Below are 19649 nucleotides of genomic sequence, written 5' to 3' on the forward strand. Positions count from 1 at the left end.
CAGCCCAGCCGGGTCCCCAGCCAGACGGCCATGGCGCAAAGAGAGGCGACCACAGAGGCAGGAGCCCAGCAGAGCTGCTGTTTAATGTCTGCCCAAGAGGGGCGGGGCGGGGGGGGCATTTGCCCCGCAGAGGGTCCCGGGCCAGTCCAGGCGGCTAGAGGCGCAGCCGCTTGATGTCCTCGCTGCGGAAGTCCATCCGGAGAGCCAGCACCTGGCGGACTTCGGCGGGAGTGAGACGCCACGTGAGGGGGCCCGAGTTGGGTCCCCAGTAGTCCAGGATCTCCGTCACCTGGAGAGGGGGAGGCCAAGCTGTTGGGCTGGGGGGGGGCACGCAGACACAGCAGCTGGAGCCCAAGCGCGGGGCAGGGGGCTGCTGGGTCAGGCGCGCTCTTCCCCGAGGAGCAGCTGGGAGGGCCGTGCACTTCACACGTGCTCAGGGGTCCTCTGCTGCCCAGCATGCAGTGGGGGAGGCTCGGGTCCCGAGGCCGGCCCCGCCCCCCGCAGCGCCTGCCCACCCACCCGCTCCAGGTTGAGGATGGTGGCCATCTGGGAGAGACGCGCAAACTTGTCCCGGATGGTCCAGGTGGTGACGGTGGTGAGGTAGGCGATCAGCGAGCGCAGCTCCTTGTCAAACTGCAGCCCCCCCAGCTGAGGGAAGAAGGAAAGAGAGAGCCAGAGGAGAGCCCCCCCCACTCAGACAAGCCCAGCGGTGGTCCTGCTGCTTGCCAGGTCCAAGCCCCCAAACCGCTGGCCAGCCCAGGGGCATCCAGGGGCGGGGAGGGGCAGCCGAGCAGGATGGAGGAGTGGGGGGGGGGGCAGCACCCCAAACGCCTCCTCCTCCCTGCTGAGGGCTGGAAGCTTGCGAGTTGCAGGACAGCACAGAGTCCTTGCCCAAAAGCAGCACCCACCGCTGAAGTAACCGTTCTTGCCGCTTGGAGGGAGGAGGAGCCCCCAGGACACAAATGAGAAGACGTGTGTCTCCAGCCTCGCTCTGAGCGGCTTCTTCTGACGGGCAAGGCTGGACTTCTTTCTTTCTTTCTTTCTTTCTTTCAAGGAGGGTCTCGAGCCCAGAGAGGCGGGGTGGGGAGGGGCGGGGGCAGGCAGGGCGGTCGGATGCCCATCCGCTCCAAATCACTCTGCGCACGCAGGAGGGAACGCAGTGGGAAGGAGGCGGCCTGCTCAGGCGCCTCCCCTCTGGCCAGGCAGGCAGGCAGCGCACAGCCAGAGCGGAAGGGCAACGGGTGGGTGCTCGGGGCTCCTCTTCCTTCTCTGCCGCCCCCCAGGGATGGTGGCTGCAGGCAGGAAGGAGGCCCCTCCCAGGCCCCCCCCCCGCAGCTCCCTGGCCAGGGCCCCCATGGGAGACCCACCCAGCAGCCCCGGACTGGGATTTGTGGGAACTGGGAGGGCCCCGCTGGGCGCAGGTCAGCGCGCGCAGCCCCTCCTCACCCGGCTGAAGGTGGACTTGAGGACCACCTTCTCCAGCTCCACCGCGATGAGGGTGGTCGTGAGGCTGGAGAGGCTGTCGTAGATCACTGCAGAGAGGTCCGCCTGCAGGGAGAGAAGGCTGCTGGGAAGCAAGCAGGGGCGGCGGCGGGGGGGGGTCTCCAAGGGGGTGGGGGCCCCAGGCCAGGAGAAGGCGGAGGGGGCTAGCCGCCCTGGCTGGGTGGCCTCTGGGGGCCGGCAGAGGATGGCCACGAGGCAAAGGACTGCCGGCCCCAGGATGGCTGGGGCAGACCATGGAGGTGGACAGGGCAGATGCCAGGCGGGGAGGGAGGGAGGAGCTCTCCAGGGTCTCCGCCCCCCCCCCGCAGCTCCTTGGCCCTCGGTGTGCAGAGCAGGAGCTTGGCCAGGCGGAAGGAGGCCTCCGGCCGGCCGGCCACCCACCTTGAACTCCGCCATCTGCTGCTCCAGGTTGAGAATGAGCTGCTGGACCCAGGGGTCGTTGGCCTCGTAGTCGTTGAACTCTTCCTAGCGGGGGCACAGGAGGCAGAGTTGGTCTCCCCGATCCCCACCCAGCCCTGCAGGGCTGGCGCAGGGCACGCGGCCGGTCTCAGGGCCACCGAGCGGGAGCCCCTGCCGGCTGCCGGAGCACTCACCTCCTCAATGTTGTGGGAGACAGACAGGAAGAGGTTGATCCAGGGCTTCACCTGGGGCTTGATCGCCGAGTTGCTGAGCTCATTCAGCCCTTCCTGGGGAGAGGGCAGCAGTCAGGCGGACGGGCAGTAGACCGGGGGGTGGGGGCAGAGGGGTGCAGCTGCCCCTGCTTCCCGGCAGCTTGGGTGGCGCCTCTCTCTTCGCGCCCTGCCAAGAGGCACACGACCTGCAGGCTGGCCATTCATCAGGTCGCGCAGCGCAGCTCTACCTGGCGAATGACCAGCCTGCAGGGCAGGGCGGCAAGGGTGAGAGAGCGGAGCAGCCGGAGAAGGTGCCCCCCCCCCCGGCTCCTGGGGACGAGGCCTTGCAGCTAACTAATGGATGCAGGTGCCCAGAGGGCGGCCCTGAAGCCCTGGCCAGCCCACCCCCACCGAAGAGGAGGCCAGCGGGCGAGGGAGGGAGGGAGGGAGGGAGGGGGGCCTACTGAGCCCAGGAGCCCTCTGGCTCAGCACGACCAGCACTTGCTTGCGGGGACCGCCAGCGCGTCGGAGTCCGGAGGCAACACTGGCCGCCTGGCTTGCAGCGCCAACTCTGAGGCCTTCCCTGCAGGGGAGGCGCGGCATCTCTGCCTGGAGGCCAGACCCTGCGCTCCGGGACCAAGGGGTGTAACCAGCCCGGGTGCCGGTCCTGGCCAGGCCATCCCGACTTGCTGCCCAGAGTGGCTCTTGGCTAGCCAGCAAGAGGGGGCCCCTGATCAGCACGACTCCTTGAGCAGAACCGCCCCCACCCAGGAAGCCCCTCGTGCAGGACCCAGCCCAGACCCGCTTGGCTCCGGCAGCCTCCCAGCCCGTCCCACCGGCCTGCGGGGGTTTGCCCTTCCACCAGCCCAGCCCAATTCTGAGCCCCCCTCCCTTGCAAAAAGGCTGGATCCTGCAATCCCAGCACAGCTGCACTTGGCGGCCTCTCCGGAGAGGACCCTGCCATTCGCCTGCTGCCTGTGCAGACCTCAAGGCCACCATCCCTGGCCGGAGGCAACCTGGGGGCGGCAAGGCCTGAAGCCTCAGCACCGTCTGCCCCGGGAGACCCCGCGGAGCGGCCGCCCAGAGACCGCCCCTCCCACGGACCGGCCGCACAGGCCAAAGGCCCCCTCACCTGCAGCAGGTCCCGGAACTTGTGGGACATGGCCGCCAGCTCCGCGAGGCAGCTGTCGATCTTGGGCTGGGCCTGCTCGCCCCCAAAGCCCTGGCTGAGCAGCTTGGCACAGTCGCTCTGCGGGGAAGCACAAGGCCCAGGCGGCTGAGACGCCCTCCGGGGCCCCTCTCTGCCTCGGGGCGGCGGCGGGGTGAGAAGCGACAGAGTCGTGGCCCCCGGAGCCCCTTCCGCCCCTGGGCTCCGCCAGAGCACGCTGCTGCCTCCTCCTGCCTGGCCTGGGAGGGGCAGGCCGGAGGGGCCTCCCTGCCACCAAGGAGGCGGCGGGCGGCAGGCAAGAGCTGGGAGGGCAAGCGGGGCCTCTTCGCCCCATCCCTGCCGCCTCCGCCTCTGGAGACAAGCCTCCCCAGGAAAACGCTCCTTGCCCAAGTAAGGGGTGTGTGTGTGGGGGGCAGGCGGATGGGGGGCATTTCCTCTGCGCAGTTTGTCTTAACAGCCACGGACTCCCCAACTGTCCTAGGGGGAGGCTTTAGTGCTGCCGGCCGGGAAGTTCACACAAGAAGCCGGAGCTCCCAGGCAACCCAGGCAGAGGCCAGTCCTGCTCGGGCAGGAAGAGAGCCACCAGCCGGGAACCCCAGCGGGCAGCGGGCAAGGGGGCAGCGGGCCGCCCCAAGGCCGCCTCCAGCAACCAGCGGGGCAGATGGTACCTCCAAGGTCTTCTTCAGGGTCATGATGTTTTCACTGCAGACCTCCACGTTGTTCAGCGTCACCTGCAGCAGGAGGAGGAGGTCAGAGTCCCACCCCGGGAGGATGCCAAGGAGAAAGCAGGCCCTGCACGGGGCCTCGGCCTGGTCAGCCTCTCGTGCCCCACTGCGGCTCAGCCCCCCCTGCCGCCGGGGTCTCCCGCTCACTCACCAGGAAGGACTGCTTGGCCTCATCGGTGCTCTCGATGCCTTTGGTGTCAAACTTGCCCTGCTGGAGGCTGCTGTGCATGAGGCTCACGGCGCTGGTCACGCCCCGCTGGAAGTCCTGGAAGGGGGTGGCCGGGAAGCCCATCCGGAGCTTGTTGCACAGGACCTCCCTGGGGGGGGGGGGGGCAGGCGGAGGCTCAAGGCGGGCCGGGGAGGGAGGTGACCTGCATCCTGCCAAGGGGGCTCAGCACCTCCGAGGACCCGCCCGGTGGGGCCAGCTCATGCCCCGTTCACTGTCCAGGGGCGCAGGGCCACCCCCCCGGGCTGCAGGCTCTGCCATCCGCTGCCCACCATGTTGGCTGGGAAGGAGAGCCGACCCAAGCCCAGGGCTTGGCCCCCAGGTCACCGGAGAGGCTGCCCAGCTGCCCGCTGGCTTTTGGGCCGTCCGCAGAACCGGTCTGGACGGACGCGGGCAGAGGGGCCCGGCAGGAGTTGGCCAGGGCAGCCCCGAGCCCGGCGGCCAGGCCTCTCTCTCCCAGGCTCGGAGGGCGCAGCTCAGCCTCCCGCCCCGCCACCCACCTGAAGTCCGACTCCAGCTCGGTGATGGAGTGGTTGATCATGGCACAGAGGCAGTCGATGCTGGAGCTGGAGAGGGCCCGGCCCACACACTTCTTCACGATGTAGAAGACGTCGTCCACCATGCTGGAGGTCAGCTGGCCCTTCTCACAGGCGTCCAGGGCCACCGCCTGGCAAAGCAGCCAACCCCCGCGGGGGGCCGTCAGCCCCACTCCCGACTGGCTTCCCGGAGCCCCCCGGCCAGGTGGTGCCTGCCTCCTCCCCGCCAGACCCTCTCCCCACACAAGGAGCCCCCCCCGCTGCGAATGGAGGGCTTCTCTCTCTCCCCAATGAGAAACTTCAAGGGGTCTCACTGCCTGCTCCAGTGTCCACACAGCTATGGGGTTCTGACCTCCAAGTGGAGGTCTTGAGCCAGAAGGGCCAAAAGGCTGCTCCCAACACGCCTCCCCACAGGAACCGCCCAGCCCAGGCCATTTTTGTACTGGCTGAGGGGCCAAGCCTCGTCACGCCCGCTAGGAACAGAGGAAGCTGCCTTCGACCGAGTCGACCGCCGGTGCCTCTAGCTCAGGACTGTCGACACGAGGGGTGCCCCACTGCAGCCCACCAGCTCTATTTGGCCTGCAGTCCGCATCATCCCCAGTCACAGCCGGGAGGGCCGCAGTGGGGCACCCCCCAGCCCCCCGCACATGTCCTCACAGACCGGCAGCGGCTTCTCCAAGGTAGCAGGCAGGAGATTCTCTCAGCCCAACCTGGAGATGCTGCCAGGGAGGGGACCTGGCACCCCCTGCATGCAAAGCAGATGCTCCATGGAATGAACTGAAATGAACGGCAGAGAATGCCCACGGAAAAGCCCCGGTTCCTTCCAAAGGGCCAGAGGAGTGCATGGCATTCCCGAATGGCCATTTCGGAGCAGGAATACAGGGTCCATCTCGCTCAGGATTGCCCACCCAGACTGGCAGCGGCTTCTCCAAGGCCGGTGCAGGCAGGAGTCTCTCTCAGCCCTCTCTTGGAGAGGAGGGACCTTCAGAGGCTCTTCCCAGAGTGGCGGCCCCAGCCTCCAAGGGGAATCTCTCACAGTGCTGCTCACACCTCTAGTCTCCCATTCACATGCAACCAGGGCGGACCCTGCTCAGCTCAGGGGACCGTCCGGCTTGCTGCCACCAGCCCGGCTCTCTTCTCCTCTCTGTCACCTGCCCCCCCCCGCACTGCTCCAGGCTGCCCCGCCCACCTTGTTGACGGTCTCTCTCATGAAGTACTCTTCCATAGTGATGTAGTAGCCAATCAGCTCCTGCATGGTGCGGCTCAAGAGGCAGTGGTTGAGCAGCTTGTCCAGACACTTCTGGTGCTCTGTGGGAGAGAATCAAGAGCTGTGCGGGAGGCCAAGACCCTCCCCTCAGAGCGGCCCACCGGAGGAGGGCGGAGGAGCTGGGCTGGGAGGGCCACGCACCCCACTCCAGGGAAGCGCAGGTTCTGTGCCTGCAAAAGTGCTTAACAGGCCCAGGGAGGAAGAGGAGGTGCCTCCCTGGGCTGGTCGCCACAGCTGGCCAGGGGCAGAGGGGGGCCGGGGCCGTCGTCACGCGGTGGCAGAGCCCCTGCTGGGCCTGCACAAAGCCCCCCGTTCAGTCCCTGGCGGCCGCGTCTCCAAGGAGGGCCTGCAGAGAGCTGCCGCCAGGCAGTGCAGACCACCCCAAGCTAAGCGGGCCAAGGGTCTGACTCTGCAGCCGGCCACTTTCCGTGAAGAAAAATGGAAATTTTGCTCTGCTTCCTCCCACACGGAGGAGGAGGAGGAGGAGGAGGAGGAGGAGGCCCCCTCTGCAAGGCGGGAGCAGAGCCAGTCTTTTAAAAACCTCGTCTTGCTCTTTTGATGTTCTTTTGACTTGTGTTGTCTTATTGCAAACTGACCAGAGGTTTTTTTTTTGGGGGGGGGTATATAAATGTGCTAAACAAAGCAGAACAAAAATGTAGGCCCACAGATTTCATGCCCTCCAGAGATGCTTTCTGAGGCTACCCACAGAGCACAATTCTGCCTGATCCAGGGCCTGCAGAGTGCTGTCCTGAGCCATGGGCCGTCAGATGCAGCCCACACCAGCCACAGGCCTCCAAGTTGGAGCCACGCAGCCGGCCCCTACCTTGCTTCACCTCCTCGGAGGCCACGGAGTCTCCCACCTCAAAGTCCGAGGCCACACGCCTCCGAATGAACCTCAGGTACAGCTCACTCCGCGCGTTCATCAAGGTGACCTCCGTTAAAATGGGGTCCAGTTCCCTACAGGAAGCAGAGTGAGGGTCGACAGCACAGCCACAGAGAAGGGGGCAGCCGCCCAACAGCCCTCTTGCAAACGGGCTGGAGGAAGCACCCAGGCAGCTTACAAGAGCCTGTTAGGATCCCCCGCCCAACTGAAATACTCCTACGTACGTGAAGTTTCTAGTCCTCGTGTTTGCAAAGCCAAACTTGGAAGAGTGACACAACCCCAAACTGGCCTTGGGTCCTGCTGTTGTAATTTCCCACCATGCCTCTGGCTGCGGCCTTGCTTAGCGGTGCAAGGAAACTGCTCAGGGACCCCCCCCCACCGGAGGGGCCCTGGGCGAGCCCCTCCTTCATACAGGCCGCGCTGCCCTTCCCAAGACGGTACCTGGGCTCAGTCTTCTCTGCCACGGAACTCCTCATCATGCTGTTCTGCACCAGCTGGAACTGCAGGCAGAAGGAGAAAGAGGGGCCATCACGCGGTCTTCCTCCCCCCTTGCTGAGTGCCACAGACCAGCCTCTCGGAGCAGGGGGGCCACGGAGCCCCCCAGGGGTGGTGCAGCCGCCGGTGAGAAGACACTTGTGCCAGACGCCTTCCCAAGGAGGCGCCCGAGATCCAGCTGTGGGGCCAGCCTCACCAGAGAAATTGGCTAGCCAAGAAAGCCTGATCGAAGCAGCTCAGGCCCGGGGTCTGGAAGAGGACGTCTCCTTCGCCAGGGGCCCCACCGCCCACGGGGCTCATCCGGAGGGATCTGCCTGCAGCTGCCACCCGTGGGTCTGGCGGCCACACAGGGACGGGCTTTCTCTGTTGCTGCCCCGAGACCCTGGAATGCACCCCGGTTGAAAGAAGAGCCTCCCCATCTCTGGCAACTCTGGCAAAAACCTTTTCACCTCAGGCCTTTTCATGTAATTGTAGGTTTCGAACTGCTGTAAAGTTTTTATTCTTGTGTCTTAACTTTTCATCTTGTCGTGAGCCGCCCAGAGATGGAAGTTGGGGGGGTGGGGGGCACACAAAGCCAGCCAGCCAACCAATCTCGGGCAGGAGGCGTCCAGAGGGAAACCACGTGGCCTTGAGGAAGCTGCTGTTCCGGAGAGGCTGGAGACGGCAGCGCCACGCAGCTCACGGGCTGCCCTGGCCCAGACAGCTCGCCCGACCCACAGAGCAGCTGGGAGGGTGGGGCATGCTCAAGGGAGGGCCCCGCTGAGGGGCAGGCCCAGGAAGGCTGCTCCCTCCCCAGCATCCAAGGCCTTCCTCCGGCTCCAGGCACGGGAAGGGGGAGGGCACGCTGGGCCCCCGAGACCCTCCGGACACGGCTGTGCTTGGCCAAGGCGCCTCTCTGGGCCTCGTCGCTGCGCTGCAGGGGCCAGTGTCCTCCTGGGGCCTCTGGGGCCCCTGGCCAAGCTGGCTCCAGCAGCCCCTCTTCCGTGGTTGGGGGCAAGTCCCCTCCTGGCCTCCCCCCATCACTCACTCACCCATCGTCCATTTGATGTGGGTCTTTGTGGACACCCAGTATGGCTGCCTATGCACAAGACCGGGGCATTTCCCACAGAGTGCCTGTGCAGAGAGGCTAAAAAACCCGGACATGCCGAATCCAGCCAGGACGAGAGCAAAGAGCAGAGCCAGACAGACGAGGCCGCCTGACGGGGGAGTGGCAGGACAGCAGCTGGACCTCCAGCCTTGGAGGCAGGAAGCCCAGCAGAGGGCTGGCCTCAAGGAGCCCCCAGTTCCCCTGAGACATGTGGGGAGAGGACCCTCCTCCCCCCCCCCGGCCACGGGCCTCCACGCTGCCTTCTGGCCCCCTCCGTGTGTGTGTGTGTGTGTGTGTGTGTGTGTGTGTGTGTGTAGGAGAACAAAGCCTGCCCGCAGAAGGACCCGGAGTCAAGGCTGGGTGTGCTGCCTGACCCAGTCCGCCCCCCACCCCCAAGGCCCCTACTCTGCCAGGAACACCACGTGGGGCTGCTTTGGCACCTGCGTCGGGCGTGTCTTTTCTGGCAGGCGTCGCTTACCTGTCTGTGGTAGTCCCTCTGCTGAATGAACTTGTCCACCACCTTCTCTACCTGCTGGTCGCATTCCGTCTGCAGGTGCTTGATCAAGGTGTAAAGCCTGCCTGGCCCGTAGTAGGTCTCCACAATGGGCTGGTGGGTCTCCACGATGCGTGCAATGCCTGGAAGAGCCAGAGGGCCACAGGCTAGGCGGCCAGCTCCACAGACCTCCCGGAGGACCTGCCCTGGGCACGGAAGGGCTGGCCATGGGGCCCCCCCAAAGGGCGCCGGACTCCCGGACTCCCCTCCAGCCCTTGAGCCCTCCTGGGACTGCTCCCTCCCATGAGTTCCCAGGAGCGGCTCGGGGGCTGCGTTTTAGATGGGAAATACCTGAGGGAGTCTCCTTTTTTTACAAGGGCAAGAAGAATAGGTTCACAGAGCTCCTTAAAGCGCAAGAATTTTGGCGAAAATACAAAAAAAAAAAAAAATCTTCCGAGCAGCCAGCCCCCCCCCCAACACATAATTCTAATTAGACTAGATGGATTACAGGATAGCTTCATGGAACATTAATGGGTTAAATACCAAAATAAAAAGGAATAAAGTTTTTCATTTTTCTTAAACAAAATTTGGACATTGTATGTTTACAGGAGACACACATTAGAAAACAAGATAGAAAATTTTTGGTTAACAAGAATTTGTTTCCTCTGATAAGAAGAAAAAAAGAGGGGTAGTATTTTATGTTAAACAACAATTTGAACCCAAGTTGATTTTTAAAGATGAAGAAGGCAGGCTGCTAGCCTTGGATATTTTAATTTCTGGAATTAAAACGGTGATAATTGGAATTTATGCTCCTAATGAAAAGAAAGTTGAATTTTATAATTATTTAGAACAGAAGATGGCTGAGTTACCGAATGTTAACTTGATTATATTGGGAGATTTTAATGGTGTTGTCTCTACATCTTTGGGCAGAAAATCTGATATACCTGAAAGGAACCTACAAGGCAAGCTTCCTAAAGCATTTTTTGATTTAGCAGAACATATGGATCTTTATGATTTGTGGAGAATTAAAAATTCAAATGCAAAACAATACACTTACTTCTCTGAAAGATATCAATCTCATTCAAGGATAGATATGGTCTGGACATCAAAATCTATTACGCCATGTATAAAAAGAATGGACATTTTGCCCAGAACTTTTTCAGATCATAATCCAATTTGTTTTACATGGAAGAAGAAAGGAACGGTTTCCTTTCGCTGGAGATTGAATGAGTATCTGCTGAAAAAATCAGATGTTGTGGAGAAAGCTAAAAAGAAGCTAAAGGACTATTTTGAACTGAATTTAAACCAAGGAATGGACAACAAAATAGTCTGGGATGCAGGAAAAGCGGTTATGAGAGGTTTCTTTATACACCAAAATGCATACTTTAAAAAGCAAAGAGGATTGAAAAAAGAGACATTATTGATGCAGATTTCTACAAAAGAAAGAGAATTACTATGGGCCAAGGATGAGAAGACGATTACTCAAGCTATCAAAACGCTCCAACAACAACTTTCTATGTTAGTATCAAATGAAGTTGAACGGAACTTAAAATATGTCAAGCACAAGTCATTTGAGTTCGCAAATAAACCAGGCAAGTTGTTGGCTTGGAAAATGAGAACTGGGGAAAAAACGCCTCCATATAGCAATAGCAATAGCACTTACATTTATATACCGCTTTATAGCCGGAGCTCTCTAAGCGGTTTACAATGATTTAGCATATTGCCCCCAACATTCTGGGTACTCAGAATGTATCCAAAATACTTACAAAAAATGGGCTTTCTTATGATGGTAAGGAAATAAGAGGAGAATTCTTTAGATACTATTCAGAACTGTATAAAGGAAATATAGTAGAAGATATAAAAATTGAACAATTTCTTAAAGACCAAAAATATCCCAAAACTTTCTAAGGAACATATAGAAATTATGAATGCTCCGATAACAATAATGGAAGTAACAGAAGCAATAAATCAAAGTAAGGCCAATAAGGCACCAGGACCTGATGGGCTATCAGCTTTGTACTATAAATCATTTAAAGATCAAATTCTACAGCCTTTGCAATGGACTATGAATGACATTTTGCAAAGAGGGATTATGCCGGAGTCTTGGAAGTATGCTAATATTGCAGTAATCCCAAAACCGGATAAAGATTTAACGCAAGTAAAAAATTACAGGCCAATCTCACTTTTAAATAATGATTATAAATTTTTTGCCGCCATTTTGGCAAGAAGAATGAAGGCTATATTAAGACTCTTTATTCATGAGGATCAAGCTGGCTTCTTGCCAAAGAGACAATTAAGAGATAATGTGAGAACAGTTTTGAATGTATTGGAGTATTATGAAAAACAAAATGACAAACAGATGGCTATGATTTTTCTGGACGCAGAGAAAGCTTTTGATAATCTTTCCTGGCAGTTCGTGTGGAGGTTATTAGATGCAATGGGCGTCGGTAATAATTTTACTAGGGCTATCAAGACAATCTATTTGGAGCAATATGCTAAGATTATTGTAAATGGGGAATTATCAGACAATTGCAAAATACAAAAAGGGACTAGACAAGAATGTCCACTTTCCCCATTACTTCTTATTTTAGTATTAGAAGTGCTCTGTAGAAATATTAGAGAAGATGATCAAATACAAGGCCCGAAAATTGGGAAACAAGAGTATAAAACTAAGAGCCTTTGCGGATGATGTCGTGTGTTTTTTAGAAAATCCATTGGACAAGATCGGAAGACTCTTGGAAAAAATACAATTTGGCCAATTGGCTGGGTTTTATATAAACAAGACTAAAACGAAGGTGTTGACTAAAAATATGGATCAGAAATCTAAGGATAGATTTTTTGAAATAAGTGAACTGAAAGTCAAGAAGAAAATTAAGTATCTGGGTGTTTGGCTGACAAATAATAATTCTTTGTTGTTCTCAAATAATTATATTAAAATATGGAATACAGTAAAAACTGACTTACAAAGATGGTCTAATATGAACTTATCTTTAATGGGAAGAATTTCAGTGGTGAAAATGAATGTCTTACCCAAAATGTTGTTTCTTTTTCAGACTATTCCTATAATTAATACTTTAACTTGTTTTAAGCAATGGCAGAAGGACATAACTAAATTTGTTTGGCAAGGGAAAAGACCAAGAATTAATTTTAAAAATTTAACAGATGCAAAAGAAAGAGGCGGTCTTACCCTACCAGACTTAAGGTTGTATTTTGATGCTGTTTGTTTGATGTGGTTAAAAGAATGGATAACATTAAGAAATTCTAGAACACTTGATCTGGAGGGATTCGACAGAAGGTTCGGATGGCACTCCTATTTGTGGTATGACAAAAGTAAAGTACATAAAGATTTTCTTAACCACTATATAAGAAGGAGTTTAATGAGAGTTTGGGTAAAATATAAAAAATGGTTGGAACCTAAAACTCCGTTATGGTTATCCCCGATTGAAGCTTTAGTACGTAAAGAGGTAAATATGCAATCACAATGGGGTACCTATAGGGATTTGTTATGTTTTCAAGAAAAGGACTGTAAGTTAAAAAGTTTAATTGAAGTACAAAATTTGGTTAGTAATTGGTTTCAGTACCATCAGTTAAATGAAGTTTATAAGAAGGATCTTAAAGTTGGATTTGAGGATCAGATGTCGAGATTTGAGAAGGAGCTGTGTGAAAATGATGAAAAATTAGTTTCTAAAATGTATAAGCTCTTGCTTTTGGAGGAGACAAGAGATGAAGTGGTCAAAACGACTATGGTAAAATGGGCTCAAGATGTGGGGTATAATATAGAAATGGCAGCCTGGGAAAAATTATGGGAAACTGATTTAAAGTTCACTGCATGTTATGTTTTAAAAGAAAATTATTATAAGATGATGTATAGATGGTATCTGACACCAAAAAAATTGGCATTAATGTATAAAAATGTTTCAAACAAATGTTGGAAGTGTGGACATTCTGAAGGCACCTTTTTTCATATGTGGTGGACCTGTGGGAAGGCTAAAGCCTATTGGGATATGATTTATAATGAATTAAAGAAAATATTTAAAATGACATTTCCTAAGAAGCCAGAATCCTTCCTGCTGGGAATAACGCAAGGAGTGTTTTCTACAACCAACTTAACATTCTTTATGTACGCTACCACGGCGACCAGAATAATATATGCACAGAAATGGAAGAGCAATGAACTGCCTTCAAAAGAAGACTGGCTGATAAAAATTTTGGAATATGCGGAGATGGCAAAACTTACAGTACTGATAAGAGACCCAAATTTGGAATGTTTTAAAGAAGATTGGAAACCATTCTTATTATACTTAAAGAACTATTTTCCTAATATTGATTTTACAACAGGGCTTGAAATTTAGTAATATTAGCAGGTTGGGTAGATCAAAATTGAGTTTGTAAGGTTTAAGATATATGTTTTGATTATTATTATTATAGCAAGGGTTAATTTTATAGTTGGTGATTCACGAGGAGGTGTGAGCGGGAAGACAATATTTGTTTAATGTGATGTGAATATTAAGATATTGTTAGAATCAATAAAAATTTAAACAACAACAAAAAGAATATCCGACCTATCGCAGCAGCGATGGGGGAGGGGGGAGGCAGAGGAGGGTTACCTTCAAAGAGGAGAGTCAAGGTGTCTGCAAAGATGACCGCAGCCCGGCGGTCGCTCATGTCTGTCTTCATCACCAGCTGCAGGTTCTCCTCGGCTTTACTGGCGACCTGCAAAAGAGGACGGCAGCCTCCGGCTGACTCCGGCTTCGCCGCCAACCCTAACCCTAACCCAACTCTGCCAAGAAGACGGGCCTCTTTCCCCATCTCCGGGAGCGGGCCACGGCTCAGCGGCAGAGCAGCCCCGGCCCCGTTCCACATGCATGCGTGCCAGGAGGGCAAGGCAGGGCAGCCGGCCAAGCACGTGGGCCAGGAGTCCGTGGCTCAAGCGGCAGCTCTGCCACAGACCCCCTGGGCAGCACGGCCTGCTCTCTTGGCCTGGAGGACCAGATGATGGGCCAGTCCGAAAGGGCCACTGCAGGGCTTGCCGGCGTGAAACACTTTGACTGCTCGACAGAAATGCCGGCGCAGTCGCTATTCGGACTCAAACCGGGAAGAAACGGACCCAAGGGCACCTGATGGGAGCCCCCGAGACCAAACCCGCCCCAAACATCCCCCAGGCATTGCACACGGGCAGGGCATCCGCCAGGAGGAGAGGAGGCGCCTGCTGCGGGGTCAGGGCAACTGTGCAGAAAGCCAAGGCAGCCCAGTCAAGGGCTCCAAAGCGGGGAGCAAAAGGAGGCTCTCCGGCCTCTTGCAGAGGATGCCTGCCGATAAAGAGACCTGAGCCAACACAGCCCAGCTGGAGAGGGAAGCCCCCAGCGGGTTCCGGAGCAGGCGTGGATCCAGGCCAGGGGCAAGCCTGGGCACGAGCCGGCGGCCGGCCTCACCTGCTTGCAGAGGTACGCGGAGAAGTTGCTCAGCCCCTCTTCGTGCAAGCCCAGCAGGGGGAAGATCTTGAAGAAGCGCTCCACCTGGGGCAGGTCCTCTTGCCGCGTGACCAGGTCAAACTTCTCCGTCACAATGGCCTTCAGGCGCTGCTCGGCCTCCTGCAGCAGCTTCAGGTTGGCGTCGATGATGCTGCCTGCCCGGGAAGGAGGGACGGGCTCAGGGCCACGGCAGTCTCTGGGCGCTTAGGGAGCAACGCCAGCTGCCGGCGGGAGGCACCAGCCAGGGACCTTCCTTCGGGAGAGGCTCAGAGCGTGCGCTGCAGCCGCCCCCCCCGCCACGCCCCAACATTCAGCAGTCCCAGCCAGACTCCCTCGAATGCCCGTCCCCAACAAACACACCAGCGTATTCCGTTGGGGAGGGCAGTCATCGGGGCGAGAAACTTGCCCTCTGGGAAAACACAGGATGCTCCAGGCAGGCGTCCCGGCAAGAGAGGCAGCCGGGAGGCAGGCAGAAGCTCCCGATCAGCAGGAGTCCGGCCTCCTCCAGAATCCAGCTCCCTCCGGCTGCTTCCCTGCCAAGCATCCGCCAAGGCAACTCTTAGGCCGTGAGCTCGCGATGCGCTCAGGACATGGAAGGGGGCCTCTAGAGCAGTGCGGGGCAACAGGGATCTGGGGGGCGCCCTGAAGACCACATCCCACCCACCGCACCCCCAGCAGCCACGAAGCTCTCTGGGCCGCCTTTGGCCTCCCCGACACAGCCCGTTAGTGGCGTGCAATACCCTCTTGGCCCTGCCTGCTCAGCTCAATGACCGACTTGTCCAAAGACAGGTAGCGGTGGATGTGAGCCGCGGCTTGCTCGTAGTCCTCGTTCCTCAGGGCTGTCTGGACTCCATCCATGCAGAACTTCAAGTCCAAAATGTCGTCTGCTCTCTGGATGGCCTGATAGAGGCGGTTCTGCAAGGAAAGCCACAGCTGACAGCACGGAAGGAGGAAGAGGCGCGGGCAGGTCCAACGTCATGGACTAGGAGACCCGGGTTCGAATTCTCTCAGAGCGGGGTCCTTCGGTAGCCATTCCTCCTGCCTGCAGCAGAGGGAGAGGCCAGAGAGCTGGGGGCCCTTCACTGCTCTGGCTGACAGCAACCGCCATCTGGCTTCTCCCTCCGCTCAGTTGTGCAGATAGCCCAAGCCAATGGCCGGCTCTACCACACTTCCCTGCTGAATAATTTGACAGAAACAGCATTGAGAACAATTGCGATGAATTTGAAGACAGTGAGGCAGAGAGAGCTGTGCCCCATCAGAGCCCCAGGGGACCACCCGGCAGTGCTGACTGAGGGCCCCCCCCCGCAACGCGCCTGCTTGACTGAGCTACCTTGGCCAGGTCGAGCTGCCGGACTTTGCTGCTGACGTTCTCGGCCAGATTGCAGGTGAACGTGATCATCCCGGCCAGCTGCTTAGCATCCCCCTCGATCAGCTGCAGGTTGGGCCTGGGAACAAAACATTGCTGTCAGGACTGTCACCCAGGCGGCTTTCTGGCCCCTCCAGAGGGTGCCCGCTGCTCCCAGCCACCACCCTGCCCTATCGGGGGCTACTGACCCCATGCGATGGAGGGCCGCCATCTTGCTCTCGATCGTGCCTTGTTGCTCCAGCAGCTTCTCCAGCTCTTCTTCCACTGCTTTCTAGGGGGAGGGGGAGGGGGAGGGGTTAGAGGATTAAGCCATGCCAGGTTGGGCCAAGGTGCAAGCAAAAGGCTCTGCAGCTGCTAGCGAGAATGTGCTCACTTCCTCTGGACAACAGTTGGGGTCTTTGTTGCCAGATACACAGGAGAGAGAGGCCTCATCACTGTGTCCAGAGGCTTTGAGGCCCTTGGACTGAGCCAACTTGTGATGCTTTTATTCCACACAGAGGGCTGGGGAATCTCAGGTCTTTGCTCTCACGGTCAGTATTTGTGGCTCATCACTATCCATCCTCTGATCACCATCAGTTACGTAACACCCCCCCCATCCAATTCCAGTTGGCCTGGGCAGTTGCTGCCAGGTCTGTCCCAGACAGACATCAAGAGACATCACCTGCTTGTGACCAGTAGAGAGGGACTCCGGAACGCCCACAAGTCGTAATCTGTGCTGCCCGCTCCCCAGCCAACTGCAGCAATTCAACTGGATGCGCGTGTGCGTGCATGCATGTGTGATAGAAAGCATGCAACCTCACAATGCTTGCTCCAGCATCCTTTGCCATTGGTAGGTGGTGTGGAGGAGCCGCCGCCGCCTACCCGTGTAGGTAGCATTAGCCCTTTTACAGTGGGGGCCACACCTTTGCACCCCTTGTCCCAGAGATTTGCAAAAACAGACGAGGGTTCAGGATTGCTTTCAACTATTGCCCCAGGAGCTGAGGGTGAGCTACGGTTCTACTCTGTTTGCTGAAGACTCCCATTTTATTCATCAACTTGCATTTCTGCCAGTCAGCTGAAGTGGACTCCTCCTCTGCACGGCTTCTTCCGGTCAGCTCCTCCAGGGCAATCTCCCGAGGCCAAGAGAGGCAGCAGCAGCAGCAGCAGCAGCACAGAGGATACTGAGCCAGCTCAGCCGTGCAAGCAACTGCTAGCAGAGCTGCGGGATCTCTGGGGAGAAGACCCCCAGCAGATCCTGTCTCCTCCACAGCCAGAGAAAACTGGTGCTGGGCGGCTCAAGCCAGCAGGTGCTGGCATGGTACAGCTCGATGCGACTGTCCCGGCAGTGCTGCTGCAGGGGGCTCTTGAGACGGTTCTTGCAGATGCAGGCAGCGGAAGCGATGTGGTGGAATGCAGGGGCGTAACTACCACTAGGCAAGGGGGGGACCCCACTGCCTCGAGGGGCCCCCCAGAGGCACATTACATGACTCCCCACCTGCCCATGTTGCACCCCTTATGAATTATGTTGAGTCTCTTGGAGATCGGCAGGAGCAGAGAGTAAAAAAACTAGATTCAGTGTGAACCGGATATTCACCGTATTCATAATGGGGATGCGAGTGTGAGTGCACGATATATTGTGAAGTGTGTTTGTGTGTGCATATCAGCGAGGGGCCCATTTTAAAATCTTGTCTCGGGGCCCCCTCCAAGCTTGCTACGCCCCTGGCGGAATGGGTTTCCCAGAGGAGTCAGCCTGCCTTTCTCTCGGACCCCCTGAACTAGTCAGATCCACCCGTATGCCAGGGCCCTTGGTCTGCTCACCTGCAGCCTGGGCAGCCACTGGCCTCCCGGGTGTGGAGCCTCACGGCAGAGTTCCTCTCCCAGCTTTGCCACAGATTTAGGGCCAGGCTCCAGCAGAGGAGGATGCCGGCTCTGCCAGCGCTCCAGGGGATGCTTGAAAGGACCCCTGGAGCTCTGAAGGGCTTGATCTTGTGAGAAATACCGGCGGCGGCGGGGGGGGGCATTGGAGGGGAAATCTCCACAGTAGCTTCAGTAGCCCGCCCCCCCCCAAGTGCTCCCATTCCAACTAAAGGAGCTCCGGGGAGCCTTCGCGCCTCTCCCCCCCTCCCCTCCCACCATCACACCCACCACCCTCTGAGACAGGCCGGGTGGCCCCCCCTCCAGGACTGGCCTGGAGCTCCCAGGAATCGTTGTGCATCTCCTGGAAGCAGCCCTGGAGATTGTAAGCGGCGCAAAGTCCTGGGAGAAAAGCAGCCCCCCCCTTCCTCTTCCTCCTCCTCCGGCGCGAGCTTCGCTCCCTCCCAGCTGCTGGACACCCAGAAGGGGGCTCCCAGCAGGGTCCCAGCCCAGGCGCCACCCGCCAGCCCAGGAGGGCGCATCGGCCTGGGCAGGCAGCCTCGGGTCTCGCAGGAGGCGGAGGGGGGGGTCGCGGTCCTCCTCCTCCTCCTGGGCCCCCCGCTGCCCCCCACCCATCAGGAGCGCAGGAGCGCGGCCTGGCGAGGAAGGTGGCAACCCCGCCCGTGCAGCCCAGCCCCAGCCAGAGACCTCCTCTCCGCACAGGTGGCTGTAGGCGGCCTCCAGGGCGGGCAGCTCGGTCAGCGCGCGGATCTGCTCCATGGTCGGCGCCGACGAGGAGTAGGGGGAGGCTCCTCCGCCTTCTCCGGGGGGTGCTGCTCTCGGGCCGGCGGGCGCCGCCGCCATCTCCTCCTGCAGGCAGGGCGAGGAGGAAGGAGAACCCGGAAGCGTGACTCTGTGCGTGAGTCTCGCTCCGACGAGTCTATGCCCCATAGCAAGAGCCACATCACAGCCGGCAGCGTCATCGATGGGTGCCCAAGCTGTTGCCTGTCGGGAAGGTGCGGCATTGGCGGTCTCTGGTGGGGAAAACCACCGGCTCCTTCTCTGGAATAGCACGGAAAGCAGGTTGAGAGTGAGCCGAGCGGACAGTCCGGGACCGGCGGATCGGTTCAGGCACTGCTCGGGGCAGCCCAGCACCAAGCCCCGCGCGCCGCGTGTGTGGGAGGACCCGGGGAAGGCGGGAGGCTGCTCGGCAATGGCGGATCTGGAGTACAGGCTGGCCGGGCAGTGAAGCGGCCGAAACATCCGCCGCCATCCGCGCTGCTCCCGTCGTCAACGCCGCTGAATCTCCTCCAGCGGAGGCTGGGGGAGCCCCATCCCCGAGGGCGAGGTGGGCCCGTCGGATTAGCAGCGGGTAATGAAGGGAGCCGTTGCTGGGGGGCGGGGAGGGCGGGCTTCCTGACCCGGGCCAGGCCTCCTCTCCGCAGGCGGCCCCCACCCCGGAGAGGAGCCGCCGCGGCGGCGGCCTCTGCATGCCGGCGGGTGGGGGGAGCGGCCCCGTATGGCCACACGCTCGCTCGCTGGCTGCCGGGCCCGGCGCCGGGCTCTTCTCGTGGCCTGGGGCAAGAGGGCCTCCCCAGCTGGGGACTTCAGCTCCCATCACCCCCCGTCCCAGAGGCCACGGCCGTTGTGGCTGGGGATTGTGGGAGCTGAAGTCCCTCCACATCTGGGGTCTCCAGCTGGAGAACTTAGGGGAGCGGCTTGCAGCTGGAAGCCACGGAGGCCTAACCAGAGACGCGCGTTTCTCCAGAGGGGCAGGCGGAGCCGAAGTGAATTTCGCTGACTTTGGCTTACTCGCAAGTAAACGTGCCATGCAGGCCACCCCTGTGCAGTCTCGGCTCAGATCCGCTGGCCCGCCTCCCTCTCTCCCTTCTCAGAGGTCTCTGCAGCAGCCCTCCGCTCTGGCCCCCCATATCCCCCCCCCCGGCAGCTGAAGGCTCTCTTTGGGTGGGGATGTGCTGCATCTG

At 58.2% G+C, this 19649-nt stretch overlaps 2 protein-coding genes across 6 annotated transcripts in view; one reads left to right on the top strand and one right to left on the bottom strand.

Annotated features, from left to right (window-relative positions):
- Nucleotides 1-64: 64 nt before the first annotated feature.
- COG4 (component of oligomeric golgi complex 4) lies at nt 65-18582 on the bottom strand. 4 transcript variants are annotated; one of them, XM_053271000.1, is made up of 19 exons: nt 18373-18581; nt 16020-16102; nt 15796-15910; nt 15206-15380; nt 14427-14620; nt 13602-13707; nt 8980-9137; nt 7361-7419; nt 6860-6993; nt 5959-6077; nt 4734-4900; nt 4159-4324; nt 3951-4013; nt 3247-3363; nt 2097-2189; nt 1885-1968; nt 1447-1548; nt 520-648; nt 65-289 (listed from the first exon to the last, which is right to left on the bottom strand). In XM_053271000.1, exons 1-19 carry the CDS (start codon nt 18526-18528, stop codon nt 155-157), a joined length of 2355 nt encoding a protein of 784 aa, XP_053126975.1. In that variant the 5' UTR covers nt 18529-18581; the 3' UTR covers nt 65-154. The 4 variants fall into 4 exon arrangements, with proteins under 4 accessions (XP_053126975.1, XP_053126977.1, XP_053126978.1 ...); XM_053271002.1 differs by lacking the exon at nt 18373-18581 and adding an exon at nt 17629-17914; XM_053271003.1 differs by lacking the exon at nt 18373-18581 and adding an exon at nt 16871-17589.
- Nucleotides 18583-18667: 85 nt separating this feature from the next.
- The window catches only part of SF3B3 (splicing factor 3b subunit 3), a 36773-nt gene continuing 35791 nt past the window's right edge, over nt 18668-19649 (top strand). Inside the window, exon 1 of one of the 2 annotated variants that reach the window (XM_053270981.1) lies at nt 18668-19012. The gene's annotated coding sequence lies outside the window, so the exon portion shown is untranslated. Of the gene's footprint in view, nt 19037-19649 lie in introns of both variants that reach the window. The other variant, XM_053270980.1, reaches the window with a different exon arrangement.

Source organism: Hemicordylus capensis, chromosome 9 (assembly GCF_027244095.1).
Source record: "Hemicordylus capensis ecotype Gifberg chromosome 9, rHemCap1.1.pri, whole genome shotgun sequence".
NCBI classification, from domain to species: domain Eukaryota; kingdom Metazoa; phylum Chordata; class Lepidosauria; order Squamata; family Cordylidae; genus Hemicordylus; species Hemicordylus capensis.